The sequence below is a fragment of the Serinus canaria genome, chromosome 1A (genome assembly GCF_022539315.1).
Source record: "Serinus canaria isolate serCan28SL12 chromosome 1A, serCan2020, whole genome shotgun sequence".
Classification (NCBI taxonomy): Eukaryota; Metazoa; Chordata; class Aves; order Passeriformes; family Fringillidae; genus Serinus; species Serinus canaria.
This window is the reverse complement of record NC_066314.1, coordinates 14086780-14101559: the sequence shown is the minus strand read 5'-3', so window position 1 is coordinate 14101559 and position 14780 is coordinate 14086780. Positions and strand designations below refer to the sequence as shown.

The 14780-nt window shown below is 49.8% G+C and overlaps 1 protein-coding gene across 1 annotated transcript in view; it reads left to right on the top strand.

Annotated features, from left to right (window-relative positions):
• Nucleotides 1-14780, top strand: part of LAMB1 (laminin subunit beta 1) — a 41839-nt gene that overhangs the window by 9086 nt on the left and 17973 nt on the right. Inside the window, exons 8-23 of the mRNA XM_030238105.2 lie at nt 814-934; nt 1092-1280; nt 1593-1772; nt 2189-2301; nt 3137-3216; nt 5700-5835; nt 7877-8035; nt 8765-8892; nt 9345-9468; nt 10004-10208; nt 10368-10511; nt 10607-10838; nt 11343-11506; nt 11942-12166; nt 12961-13178; nt 13282-13378. Of these exons, the coding sequence (XP_030093965.2) occupies nt 814-934; nt 1092-1280; nt 1593-1772; nt 2189-2301; nt 3137-3216; nt 5700-5835; nt 7877-8035; nt 8765-8892; nt 9345-9468; nt 10004-10208; nt 10368-10511; nt 10607-10838; nt 11343-11506; nt 11942-12166; nt 12961-13178; nt 13282-13378 (2515 nt within the window). The remainder of the gene's footprint in view (nt 1-813; nt 935-1091; nt 1281-1592; nt 1773-2188; nt 2302-3136; nt 3217-5699; nt 5836-7876; nt 8036-8764; nt 8893-9344; nt 9469-10003; nt 10209-10367; nt 10512-10606; nt 10839-11342; nt 11507-11941; nt 12167-12960; nt 13179-13281; nt 13379-14780) is intronic.

The window sequence follows — 14780 nt, the reverse complement described above, 5'->3', positions numbered from 1 at the left end:
GCCCTAATAAACATAAGCCCTGAAGGAAAACCCTGATTGCCTCCATGGTATGCTGCTGCACAAGTGCCACATCCCTTCTGGGGTCTGCTTTTCCCCATGCTTTTTGCGTGACAAACCATAATAGCACCCTGTTAATGGATGAGTTATTAACTGGTTGGAGATGTGGGATGGGGCTGTGGGTTGTCCAGGGCTGCAGGATGCCATCGAGATGGGTGCATTCCACTGCCCTGTGTTTGGATCAGTGTCTCCACTCAAGCTTTGCCTTTAGCATCGTGGCTACAGTGCTGGTAGTGCCAGTGGTCTGTGGCAGCAGCTGTCACACAACCCTCTTGGTCTGCTTGGTGCTTGTTCTGTACACAAGGCAAAGGCAAAGCCTGGGGCTGATGGATAACTGCCATCCAAACTGGCTGTTATCTTTGCTCTGAGAACCAAGGCAGGGCTGGAAAGAGGGCACTGGGCTAGTGACCTGCTGATGTAAATAGATGCATGTTAATAGCTAATTAACAGCTAATAAGCAGCTAACTTTTAGTTCCAAGAGGCTTCTGTGATTATTGGGGCGGAACTGTGCTCTCCTTGTTTATTTCTGAAAACATTTATTCTGGCGCTAGTTCCAGTAAGGAAAGAAGGACAAATTTGTATGAGGACACCTGGGCAGGTGAAGGACATTCCTATGGCCCTTTATGCCTTTTTAAACGCAGTTATGGGGATTAAAGTCTGCAAAAGTATATGTCCATTATGTGCTAGCTTTATTTTGCATTCGCAACCAACTCTTTTTTTCATTTTTTTCTTCCTCTACTTTTTTTTCAATTACAGGTTCATGGTCACTGCATGTGCAGACATAATACCAAAGGATTAAACTGTGAGCAGTGTTTGGATTTCTACCATGACCTACCCTGGCGCCCTGCTGAAGGTCGCAACAGTAACGCATGCAAGAGTGAGTTGGAGTAAAATGTAGAGCTGGGTGCCATGAGCGTTAGGTGCTGTTACTTGTGTGTAAAATCCTTCGTGTTCCTTGGTTGACACCGCTGTGTCTTTTCTGCAGAGTTGCACTTCCCCCAGGACTCTTACTCTGCTTTCTGTCTTTGTCACAGAGTGCAACTGCAATGGCCACTCCAGCCAGTGCCACTTCGACATGGCTGTGTACATGACGACGGGGAACACCAGCGGGGGAGTGTGCGACGACTGCCAGCACAACACCGTGGGACACAACTGCGAGCAGTGCAAGCCCTTCTACTTCCAGCACCCCGAGAGAGACCTGCGGGACCCCGACGTCTGTGAGCGTAAGTGCAGCCCCACTCCGCAGGGTGGGAATGGCCTTGGGATCCCTGAGGAAATCCCAGGTGGGCCTTGGGATCACTGAGGAAGCCTCCAAGTGGCTCTCTTGGAGGTCTCGAGGGAGCCTGGCTGGGATTTGTTTTCTCTTTGAGAATCTGGGAATTTACCTGGTCCTTGTGTGTCCAGCCCACATCATGTCTAATTCTTGCAGGAGTGACAGTCTTTCTACACAGCAGTTGAATTTTAGTAATTCAGTGTGAGACTTGGCCTTTCATTTTGTAGCAGTTAATAAAACACGTGTGATGCTTCCTTCTTAGCTTGCAACTGTGACCCAGCTGGCTCCCAAAATGGTGGGATCTGCGACCGCTACACTGATTTCTCCACCGGCCTCATTGCTGGACAGTGCCGCTGTAAATTATTTGTTGAGGGGGAGCGTTGTGACCTCTGCAAAGAAGGTTTCTTTGGCCTGAGTGCTGATGACCCAGCGGGCTGTCAGTGTGAGTAAAAACATATGTTCCTTTATGTGTGATCAAAAGCTCTTTGAAGAGCTGTTAGTGCCAAGAGAAGTTGGTTTGTGGGATGGATTTTTTTTTCCCTTTTTTTCATGTTTTGGCTAAAGGAAAAACATTACTGTAGATTTGATGTAGCTCAGAGTCCACCAGAACTTAAAATGCAGTTCACCATTTGATCCTTCTAGTTAATTCAGTGGAAATAGCATAATCCTCCTTCTTTCTTTTCAATTATGAGTCTCTAGGCCAGGGAGGTTTTACTGGGATGAGTGGTGGGCAAAGAATGAAATTAATTTCTGTAATGGGAAATTCAGGGAAGATTTAATGTATGTATTTAAGTTGAATACTGTCTAAAATATGACTCCAGTCCTGCTTTTGACTTTCCCATTTGTATTTCCATGTAGCTTGTGCCTGTAATCCTCTGGGTACCCACCCTGGGGGCAACCCTTGTGATTCGGAGACAGGAAACTGCTATTGTAAGCGTCTGGTGACAGGAAAGCAGTGCAATCAATGTCTGGCAAGTAGTTCACTATAAAATCAATTAGGAGACACTGGTGTGAGGGAGGCTGGAGTGTGGGAAGCATGGAGCAAGGTGCTGGCCACTGTCTCTGACTGCCTACTAGCCCATGCCTGGCATTCAGGATGTAGAGGACACCTTGAGATGTCAGGAGCCATGAAGTGTGCTGTGTTTTGGGGAGCTGGGATGCATGTCAAGGCAAACAGGAGCATCCAGTCTAATTCCTGGGACCATAAGGAGTGAGAGATTAGGATACCTGTGGTTGCTCTCAAAATGAGGGATCTAGGGCAGTTCTGCTGAAGTCCTTGCTGGTGTGAAAGACAAAATGGTGGGAAACAGGGAAACAGTGTCACCAAAAAAATTGCTTTCTAAACAGGCCATCATTTTAGGCAGGGATTATTTCACACACATATATTTCCATGTAGTGTTTATGCATGGTGGAGTGTTATAGAAACACACTGTCAGATAACTGGATGTGTTTGTACAAACACTGAGAAACTCTTATCTAGCAGTGAACTGTGTGGAAAAACCAAACAAGTCTGTCTGTCTGTCTGTCTACCCAGCAAGCAAGTTGCAGAGTAGCAGCACTGCAAGGGTAGTGCCCTACACAAATACCCACTGCCCCGTGTGTGGCTCTCTTGCCCTTGAAATGGTCAGCGAGGTGGGAGGAGAGCAGGTGATGCTTGTGGGGGTAGACCCACAACCTGGGGAGCAGGACCCATGGGTTGTGGGGCAGCCTGGGACAGCTTGTGCTGAGTGTTTAAAAACGTTCCTTTGGGTTAGATGGAACGAAGTCAGCGCCAGGTTACAGTGCTGGTGATGTTTCCTCCTGCAGCCCGAGCACTGGGGCCTGAGCAATGACATGGACGGGTGTCGGCCGTGCGACTGCGACCAGGGCGGAGCGCTGAACAACAAGTGAGTCTCAGCCCAGTTTCTCTCCTGTGATCACCCCGTTCACCCAGCTTTGTGTTTTTGTAACCACAGAATCCAGGGCTCAATGTGCTCTGGAGGAGGATGGTTGATACCCATCTTGTTGCTTCAGAAGGTGGTAGATCTTGATTGCAGCAAGGGTGGCAGGGGCATCTGTGTCTTTTCTGTGCTGAGCAACCTCTGTTTGTGCCACTGGAGCAAGTGAACATGTAAAACTGTTTTTGGTGTAGCTCTGCCTTTTTCAGCCAGGGTAGGAACCAGATGTGGATTAAACTCTGCCTTGACTGTAATATGGTCCATGTTAAAGGCTTTGCTCCCACAGGTTGAAAGCAGGACTCAGGCATGTCATGGACATGGACAGGCTTGTCATGCTTTCCTCTCAAATCACCCTTTGGCCAGTCTGTCTGCCCACTGGTGCTAAGGGAAGCATGCTAGCTGCACAGTACTGCTCTGTTGCCCCAGTGGTGCTGCATGGAGTAGGATGTGGACCTGGGTGTGCCCGCTGGGGAGATGGACATTTTTTAGAGAAAATTGCAAGCTTTGAATATGCATCCATCAGCATCAGCATGGAAAGTCATAGCTCAGATGCCCTGTCAGTGGGGTGCTGGGTAGCCAGCCTGCTCCCCTGACCAGAGCAGTTCTCTGTGCTAGGAGTGTGTTCAGCCCCTGGCTTGTTAACAGCAGCATGTTCTTTAGCTTTTTTTTCCCCTCTCCCCTTCCTTCCACAAACCCTTTGAAATGCCATGCTTTTGTCTAAAGCCACGGAAGTTTCCCAAGGGGGTCAGGGAACTGTTTCCCACTGAAGCCCATGGGACCACACTGTGGGGGAGTGTGGGACTCTGTGTGTCTCCCATAGGTCATCACAGCCTACGGACACCCATCTGCATCAGGGATTGCCGTGGGAATGTCCCACAGGCCGCCTCTCCCGTCTGCTCCCGAGTGAATTATTAGCCCTTGGCAGACAGCAGTGTGGATGTTAGGGATTATTTACTCCCCCGTGCTTGCTGCCTGCACACAGATGGGTTACACCACACAGCTCAGAGCAGCTCCCCCAGCACAGCTGCTTCCAGGGCTTTGGGGTAACAGCCCAGCCGTGGCCCAGCCTGTTTCCCATGCACTGAGCCCAGCGATTGCAAAACCATGTGGGAAGGGGATGTGCAGCATCCTGGCAGGGGCAGGCAGCAGCTGTGCTTCCCTCCGGCCGCAGGAGCACCGCAGAGCCCAGCTCTGGCTCCTGGCTTCGCTCTCTCACGTCATCAGGAAGGGGGAGCTCTGCTCTCCTCGGGGCTCCTCTCCTCAGCTGCTGAATTGCTGCTTTCTGGCTCCCTGTCAGGGTGTGGGATGCTGTGCCTTGCCCAAAATTCATCCCTGTGGTGTAACCCAGGTGGTGGAGTTATTGCCTCCCCAGAGGGGAAGCTTCCCAGCTTCTCTTCTGGGACAGCTAAGGCACTTCTGGCATCTCAAAGTGAACATACAAGAGAATCTCTGCAACTTCAAAAACAGTTTAAGTTAAAAATTATTCTTTGTCCAGAGGCTGGAGGAGTCTGGATATTGTTCATGGAAACCAGAGGCATTTACCTTCAGAAAATGTTTCTAAATCCCACTCAAATTTAGGGAAAGAGGTGTATTTTGGTGGACCAAAAAACCTTCCTTTTAAGAAGTGTGATTGGGTGTGTGCAAAATCGCAACGTGCTCAAGGGTTCTTTATGATGCAGGACAGACTCTCTAGGGGCAACAAAACAGCCGAAGGCAGTTTGGGGATAGAGCTGCATTGAGTAAAGAAAATTGTGAAAGAAGGGGAAATCTGTGTGTCACTCTGGACAGACTTTCTGGTGATGGCCCTGACTGCCCGATGTCACTGGTTGTGTCTGTCCTACTCTAAAGCAGCCAGGGGTGGTTTTCCTCCCTGTGTAGCTGCTGATGGTGACCTGTCTGGATGCTTTGCAGCAAGTGAGGGCAGCTCAGCATCCTGGGTCACGTAGGGTCATGCATGTTCTTGTTCTGCCTGAGACCATTCAAACAGATACACTGCCTATGTGGCTTGCAAGCTTGGAGCCAAAGGCTGCCCTCAGCTTCAGGGCAGAGGTGCCTGTTGGCTAGGTCTGGCAGCAAGTAAAGCTCCCAGAATTCCTGTGTCCCAGGGAATCACTGCATCCATAGCATGAAATCCTCTTGCCATCCAAACAGAGGAAACTACTTGCAAACTGCCTACTGGAAATGTTCCTGGTCCATGCTTGCTTCCAGCCTGAGCCTGCATGTTGTTTTGGAGAGTGATAGTTGGGTTGAGCCAGCTCTGTACCTGTGACTGTGCTGCTGTGTTAGTAGTGCAGGTGGCCCAGCTGCAGGAGCCTCTCCTGTGTGCTGTGTTCAGAAGTGCTTCTCCACCTGTGTCATTTAAAATGTCATAGCTCCTTTGCTGTCTCAGCATAGCCAAGATCTGTTGTAAATTCATTGCTCTTCCATTCCAGCTGCTCAAGTGAATCTGGGCAATGCGAATGCCGGCCCCACATGTTTGGACGTCAGTGCAACCAGGTGGAGCCTGGCTATTACTTCATTTCTCTGGATCATTACATCTACGAGGCAGAGGAAGCCAACTTGGGCCCTGTGAGTAGCACTTCCAGTGGGCTGGAGTGTCTGGAGAGCTGTGGGAAAGTTGTTTCACCAGTGGGCTCTTGGAAGTGTATGCTCAGTGTGTTTTGCAATTAAATGTGGAAAACACAAAACTGAAATTTATCAGAAAACCACTAACCTGTAGCTTTTCAATCTTAGTATTGATAAATAATGGAGTAATTGAGGGGGGAGAATTGTAATTTTTCTTTTTAAACCTGTTTTTTTTATCATGACTGTACAGTTAGTTTTCTGTCACCATCCCTCTCTGTACCTCACCACATCCACTTCTCCTCTTATCTCAAGAGAGGTGGAACACAGACATTGGCTCTTCTCTTTGCTGCCACTTCACTGGGAGTGAACAAACCACACATTTAAGCACATTGCCACAGTTTTTATAGTTTCTGTACATCAGTAACATATTATATTAATGACTAAAACCATATTGGTTGTGCAAAAAACTGGTTTTGTTAGTGAGGTTGCCTCTAGCTTGTTTTGCCTGCTGGCATGCTACAGCAGGGTCTCTGGGTCTTTCTGTTGCCCATCACGCAGCCTTGCTTTCAATTCATTAACAGCAGCTAGGTGATTATATCAATCACTTTTGCCTCCAGCAAGGAGACTGGGAGATAGAAATAATGTTTTCTCTAAAGCAACAGATCCTACAATCAGGGCACTTGTTGCCCTAATTTATTTATTTTGAGCAAAATGCAGCCACTTTGCAGTTTCAGCCAAGGCAGAGGAGTTTTTGCTCTCCTATAACTGCAGAAAGTGAAGGCAGCACAGAGCAGTTGTACCACAGCAGAGGGCACCATGAGCTGGCACAGGGTTTTTGGTGCATTTGTGTCTGCCCAACTGGAGAGGTGGTACCTGAGGCCCTTCCAAGGCTCAGGGATGGAGAAGCCCAGCACAAAAATCCACCCTGCCAAACAGAGCAAGGGGATGTGCTGCTGGTTTGCCTTTTGAAACCTTGAGAACAAATAATTTTTAAGAACACCAGTATTGAAAAGCTTTCTCACAAATCTGATGATAGAATAAAACTCTGAATTCCCACATAGGGGCCCAACACAAGACAAAATGCAGTGGCACAGAGTTGCAGGGATTGACAGGCAGTGCCAAGCCCCTGTGCTCCTACAGCAGCATGCCCTTGCTCACATCCTGCCTGCCATCCTTTCTGGAGAGCTCTGATCTTTGTGCAAAGCCAAAGGCTAATAACTTACAGACAGGCTCTATTCAAAGAGTGTGAGAATACATGAGGGGACATCCTGGAGTGATACGTATATATGAAGACATTTCCTTGTGTTTTATCCCTTTCTACTGAAGCAGCTTCCTTAGGAATGCACAGGATGTTGTTCTATGGAGAGAACTATTTGTGGATACAGATACATTTGAAACAGGAAATTTGAGCACCATGTTTCTATTTTCTGTTGCCTTTTTCCTCTTCTTTGCTTTATATTAAAAAAAAAAGATAAAAAACCTGACACCTGACTGAAAAGGGTGACCATGTGTTGATTTGGCTAGGAAATATCTATCAATGATTAGGATCTCTGTTCTTAGTGGCACCCTGCTCATTAAAGCCATGATCTGCTTTTCCAGTGTTATTTTGAGCAGTAGTTTGGTTTGAAACAGCCTGGTGTAGTCAGGCTTGGGTGGTTAATGGAGCAGTGATGTGCCACTGCAGTAAATCCTACTGCCACAAGTGCAATGCGGAAATCTGTATGGTGAATGAGATGTCATAGCTGGTGAATTAGTTTCTCATAGCAAGTTTTTAATTTTAATTCTGCCCCATAGCAGAGAAATAAATGAAGAGTTGTGCAGTCTTGCTTTGCTTTATCTCTCTTGCATTTGTAACGTTGTTAAGTGAAAGGGCAATGGTGTGCACGCCTATGGATTTAAAAGAGAATTTGTATTGTCTGGGATGCCAGCAGTGGATGCTGCAATCCAGAAGTCATCCATCAGCAGAACCCCACACTTCATGGACTCCCATGGGACTTGCAAACTGAATGGATCAGTACTGAAATATCTGTTCCCTGTTTTGTAGGGAGTGAACATCATAGAGCGGCAGTACACGCCAGACCGCACACCATCATGGACAGGCATAGGATTTGTGAGAGTCCCTGAGGGGGCATACCTGGAATTCCACATTGACAACATCCCCTACTCCATGGAGTATGATGTTCTGATCCGCTACGAGCCGCAGGTGGGTCTGTGAGTATGGGCACTGCTGCCTCCCAGCATGTGCTGGCTGTCCTGGTGCACAACTGACATGAGCCTGGCACTTCAGGGAGTCATCAGGGCTCAAAGAAAGGACAGGTGCTCAGTTAAATGTCTGAGATGTGTGAATATCCAAAAAGACGTTGACTATTTCTAGAACTATTTGCTTTAGAGGTTGTTTCACTATTGCATTGTTTCAGCACCTGTTTAATGAGCAAATTAAAAAGCGACAAGTCCCATCAGGGCAGATTAGGCTATACATTTGTTATTGGCCAGATCAGATGGGCATTTTGTGCCTTAGGAAGCAAATTGCCCACCTTGGATGTTGAATGCCTGCAGCCAAGGGTTTGCAAGCAGTTGGCTTTGGTAATTCGCAGAGTGAAGGGAAAGAGAGAAATCCCTCCATCTCCTTGCCTGTTGGCAGCAGCTAACTGCAGTGAATACTCAGATACAGGACCCAGAGGTGAGGAGAGAGGAGTCCCCAAACCCCCTGGTGATGCCATGATGCAGCTGGGGCTGCTGGCCACCTGCACCTAGCTTTCAGCCTACACCTGCAGCTGGTAGATGCCCCATTGATGCTGCAGCTGCAACCCCGTCCTCCCTGAAGCACCATGACCACCATGTCTGTGCTCACGCTTTTCCTGGCCTGAGCTCTGGATGCTTCCAGGAGTTTATGATTATGACTTGATCCTGATGAGCCTTTTTTTTTCCCCAGTTGCCTGATCAGTGGGAAAAAGCTGTGATCAATGTCTCACGCCCAGGGAAGATTCCCACAGGCAGTCGATGTGGCAACACAGTTCCTGATGACGATAATCAAGTGGTCTCACTGTCACCTGGATCCAGGTTGGTATAACTGGATGGGCAAAAGGAGAGAAAAAATAAAGCATTTAAAAATTGAAGTACAATAATGTCACATTCACATTTTCAGTTTGCTGTAACGTCTGTGAAAATAGGTGAAAATTAATTTCCAGTGGGTAATAAAAACCACATTTAGTAGTGTGTCTGTAGACTCAAAGCTTTCAAGTTTATTCTCATATTCTGATACCATTTGTTCACTGAATGGAGGGAGGGGGAAGTGTTTGCACAGCCTGTGAGTGAACATTGGTTTGACTCTTTACCTTGCTGATAACCTTTTCCGGTTCTGACTTCCACCAGCCTCCAAACCGCCTCTCTCACGTTACAGCTTTTGTTCTGTCAGGTCTTGGCTGCTTTCTGTTATCTTGATTGTTCTATAGGTGCACCTGAAATGCTTTATGGTGCCTTTGAAGTAAGGACTGTTCCTGTTCCTCCTTCAGATACGTTGTTCTCCCGCGGCCTGTGTGCTTCGAGAAGGGGCTGAATTACACCATCCGCCTGGAGCTGCCCCAGTACTCCTCGGTGGACACGGAGACTGAGAACCCGTACACACTCATTGACTCTGTGAGCAGAATTTATTTCAGGGATGCTCTGAAAAGCCTGGAAGTTTGCATCTCCCCTGCCATGTGTCTGTGTAAATTCAAATTAGTATTTTGCAGCGTTGTTCCTTACAGCTGAAGTCAGATTTCAACTGAACAATGTAATGCAGCATAGTTTTTTTCAAAAGTTCCTCCAAATATGTGAGCTGTTTTTCGGCTAAGAGGCTTTTGAGGTATTTTGCAGGACTGCAGCTAGTCCACAGACCTATAGTTTCTTTGGGGAAGCTAATGTGTGTCATGTAGGTCATGAAAATCAATATCAGTGTCAATCTTCTTCTTTAGAATAGATAGAATTTGGTAGGTTTGATAAGAATTTGTCAGATATCAGAAGTATTCCACCAAAACTAGAGAAATACTGTCATTTACCTTCCAAATTCTGTCTGGCTGTTTGCTTTTCAGCAAAAAAAAGGCTAGAAACTGGGATAATACTGAATTTTCACAATTTTGTTGGAGGCTATTTATAAGTAGCAACACTTTGTCATTGTAAAATTGTTTTGTAGCTTGTTCTCATGCCATACTGCAAATCGCTGGACATATTCACAGTGGGAGGCTCAGGCGAAGACGTGGTCACAAACAGCGCTTGGGAAACTTTCCAAAGATACCGGTGTTTGGAAAACAGCAGGAGTGTTGTGAAAACTCCCATGACAGATGTCTGCAAGAACATAATATTCAGCATTTCTGCACTACTGCATGAGACTGCCTTATGTACGTAACCATCTACTTGTAGGGCAAACTGTGCCTGGGGGCTGGATGGCTCTTGCAGGCGGAGCAGGTTGCATGGGGAAGGTGTGTGCGTGGGATGAGGCAGGGGATTCGTGTCCTGGGCCACAGCACTCACTTTCTCCAATGTTTTTCTCTGCTCAGCATGCCAGTGTGACCCGCAGGGCTCCCTGAGTTCGGTGTGCGACCCCAATGGAGGACAGTGCCAGTGTCGCCCCAACGTTGTTGGAAGACAGTGTGACAGATGTGCCCCTGGCACCTTCGGGTTTGGGCCAAGCGGATGCCGACGTATGTTAAACCCTTGGCTCTGGGCTGTGCTGTGGTGGGGCCCTGAGGTTATGGCTTGTCATGGAAACTCAGCCCCTCTCCCGCTCTCCTTGCAGCATGCGAGTGCCATGCCCGAGGCTCTTACAACGCCTTCTGCGACGTGGAGACAGGCCAGTGCCACTGCTTCCCTGGGGTGTACGGGCGGCAGTGCGACCGCTGCCTGCCCAGCTTCTGGGGCTTCCCCAGCTGCCAGCCCTGCCACTGCAATGGCCACGCTGACGACTGCAACCCCTACACCGGGGAGTGCCTCAGCTGCCGGGACCACACAGCCGGACACAACTGTGAGAGGTATGGCACCTGTGCCCTTGCCCTGGCCCCTCTCCTTCCCCACAGCAGCGTGGGCGCAGCAGCTCAGCTGTCCCTCTCTGGTGCTGGTGCTCACGCAGGTGTTGAGCTGCAGCAAAAGTCTCTGGGCTCAGGGAGTCGGAGAAACATTTGTGGTCCTGGAGATTGACGGGAGTTCGGATCCCCTCTTCTCTGCCTGCAGCCTTGTGTCTGCATAAGTAACCAAGAGCACGCTGCAGGACCCCAGACCCTTAGCGAGCCATAGTGAGCCTTCTGAGGGGTGTTGCAGTGGCAGGGCTGATGTCCAGCCTTCAGTGTCCTGCTCCTTTGCTCCAGGCAAGTTTGTGTCTGTGGACACAGCTGCTAGGAGTGTGAGTGGTAAGGGAGAGCCACAAGGATGTTTCCGTCCTCTGCTCCTTCACAGTGACAGAAAATCTGAGCTTATTTACAGCAAGGCTGCAGTGTGTTTGCCTGCAGTCCCTGCATGCTGTGTACTCTGTTGTGCAGGTGTCAGGCTGGCTATTATGGAGACCCCATCCTGGGATCAGGTGACCACTGCAGGCCCTGCCCTTGCCCTGATGGCCCCGAGAGTGGACGCCAGTTTGCCAGTGGCTGTTACCAGGATCCAGTCACACTGCAAGTTGTGTGTGTCTGCAGTGTGGGATACATAGGTACTTGGTGGTACTATGGAGGGGGCGGCTGGTTGGGTTGAACCTCTCAAGGAGAGGATATGTTCATGTGGGTTAGATGTGACCACAGCACCAGTGGGTTGCCTCACTTGGAAGGTGCCAGGACAGAGTGTTTTGTGTGGGTGGTGCCAGCATGACCATCAGCCTCATCTGCAGCAGTGAGGGATGACTGGTGCTGAGCAAAGGGTTGACAGGACAGCACAGGAACTGAGGGGATGAGCAGCATGCCTTGGTGCCCTGGGTGGTACCATCCATGCTCTGCACTGAACTACCATGGTCTCACCAAGGGCTGTCTCTGTTTCTTTAAACATGATCCAGTTAATGCCCTCCCAGTAAAGGTCTTTATTGCCTTGCTGGTTACGGGGCTGTGCCAGGGAGCCGCGATGGCCATTCACACTGTGCTGTTTGTTCAAACAGGCAGTCGCTGTGATGAATGTGCGTCTGGCTTCTTTGGGAGCCCCGACGAGGTCGGTGGCGCCTGCCAGCCGTGCCAGTGCAACAACAACATCGACACCACTGACCCAGAGGCCTGCGACAAGAGGAGCGGAGCGTGTGTGAAGTGCCTCTATCACACCGAGGGTGAAAACTGCCACCTCTGCAGAGAGGGCTACTACGGGAGTGCCCTGCAGCAGGACTGCAGAAGTGAGTGGAGACACGGTGCAGCCCCAGCACCAGCCTTGTCAGGGGCAGCAGTGGACAGCTGAGTGCTTTTTACCTGGGAGCATTTGGGGTGGAGGAAAAACCTTATTAATTCCAGCTGGAGTTGCCTGTAGCTGCCTTGCAGCGGGGTGGGGCTCCTGGTTCTCTGTGTTTGAGATGGAGCTCAGAGACAGCATTTATATTTGCTGAAAGGAGGGAGGATTTTGCAGGAGGGAGGCTTCTTACCCTCTTGATACTGGTCTCTGTTTATATCTTCTCCAGAGATAAGGTGGTGGGGGGTGGGTTTGGCTTTTGTTTACACCAGGTCCCTGCAGGTGTGGTTTGGCAGTGGGAGTGAGGGCTGTGACAGGAAGCTGAAATGGGTGGTGGGGAGGCAGACCCCCTCTCATGTGGTATCAGGCATAGCCCAACAGGACAGGTGGGTCACTGAGCAGGTGAGCTTGCTGTTGGCCACTTCAAGCAGATCTGTTACCGTAGCTGACTGAGGAGAGCTGGGCAGACCTGGGCTTTGGTTGTACCGAGGGAGGAATGGAGAGGAGCCGGGAGGGCTGGGCTGGTTGAATGAGGAGGGCTGGGACACGAGGAGGGGGACACGAGGAGGGCTCTTGAGCAGTGCTGGATGTCATTCAGTGTTGGGTCAGCCAGACCTGGCCACTGGCATTGCCAGCATCTGCCCACACCTCTGCAGACTCCGAGAATAAACTGGATATGAAATCAGGGCAGTCTGGTAGCGGGGTGCAGGTTGACGTGGAGGTGTCGTGCTCTTTCCCTCACAGAGTGCGTCTGCAACTACCTGGGCACTGTCCGGGAGGACTGCGAGGGCTCGGAGAGCTGCCGCTGCGCGGCGGCCACGGGGCAGTGCCGGTGCCTGCCGAACGTGGTGGGGCAGACGTGTGACCGCTGCGCCCCGCACACCTGGCGCCTGGCCAGCGGCAGCGGCTGCGAGCCCTGCGACTGCGACCCTGCGCGCTCCCTCGGCCCCGCCTGCAACGAGGTGAGGAGCACGGCCCTGTGCCCCGGGCTCGGCCCCGCTCTGCTGCGGGGCTGGGCTGCCGAGGGGCAAACTCACTGATGGGTTTGCTTTTTGGCTTTGACAGTTCACAGGGCAGTGCCACTGCATGCCGGGTTTCGGAGGCCGGACCTGCCGGGAGTGCCAGGAGCTCTTCTGGGGTGACCCGGCCGTGGAGTGCTTAGGTGAGTCCAACCCTGGTGCCTGCTCCACCTGCTCCTTTTGGGAATGTCTGTGTGGCTGGGCACACCATCACACCCCGGTTCACTGGGACACCCCTGCCAGGAGCAGCCCATTTCAGCCTTGGAAAAGAGGGACAAAGGCATGGTGAGGTCTGCCCTGGGGTTTTGGTGCCTTGCAGGATGGGACATGTGGCAGGAGCCCAGGCCCGTGCTTGTCTGTGTTTTTCTTGTGTGACCTTTATTTAGAAATAAACCTCCCTGTTTAGAAGTAACTCTTCCTCAAGGGTAAGATTGCAATGCTGTCAGGTAAGCCAGCATGATAAGAAAACATATCACAAGCATTTGAGTTTGAGAATTGTTCTGGAAACCAGTTTCCTTTGCCTTTCAGTTGTATGTAGCTGAAGACCTCTGTCTCTTGAGCCTTCTTACAGAGACTGGAGATTTTTTGTTTAGTAAGAGACTGTCCTTATATTTCAGATAAAAATAAAGGAGAAAGCAGAAACCATGCAGTGGGTTAGCCATAGCTACATGCTGCAAAACAGAGCACCGTCAAGTAGGTTGTTTAGAAAACTGGATGGCCTCTGTCCTTTCATTATAAACAAGTCTGTTCATTAGCTGGAAAAGAAACTTCAAACATTGTCCAGACCAGAACAAACTTGTATCTCTGATCTGTTCAAATAGAAGCCCTTGCCAGGAGGGTTTGCAATAGATTTAAGGTATTTTTTCCTGCAGGGAGGAATGTGCTTGCTGTGGTCTTTAATAAATCCCTTACAATAGAGATACCTTAGAGCCCATTATCTTGATAGATAGGCAGGTCACAGCTACTTGGTTACTGCAGCAGATGAAAGGACTGGGGAGTTGTCCCAGTTCCTGAGTACATATTGGGTTTCTTGGGGGAAAGGCTGCCTTTTGAGAGGGGCTGTGTGTTCTGACATGGTAAAGGGTGTGCTGACCCTTCTGGCTCCAGGGCAGGGATTGTCTTTTGCTATCAGTTGTCTCCATCAGGGTTTATTGATGGAGTCCATCTGCATACCTTATCAGCAGGATTTTGCAGCATAGCATCATTTCTGATCTCTCGTGGAGTTCCTGCTGTCTTTTGAACATGTGAAAACCTGTTTTAATTTTTATGAAGTAAAGAAAGAATATATTCTTCAGAGCCTGTTTTTACCGTGTGAGATCTACACTCCCCTTCCAGTTCATCATCCCTTCTGTGCCCTAGTGACAGAGGAGACTTCCTCGGGTGGAAAGGCAGCTTTTCCTTCATGATTACATCCAACAGGAGGTCTCTGTGGCAGGTGGGGAGAGCTGCTGCCCAGGGCTGAGCAGTGGCAGCCTGTGGCATGATGCTCTGGACAGGCTCCAGGCGTGTGCTGGCTCGTGGAACGCATCCAGCCGGGTGGTGCTG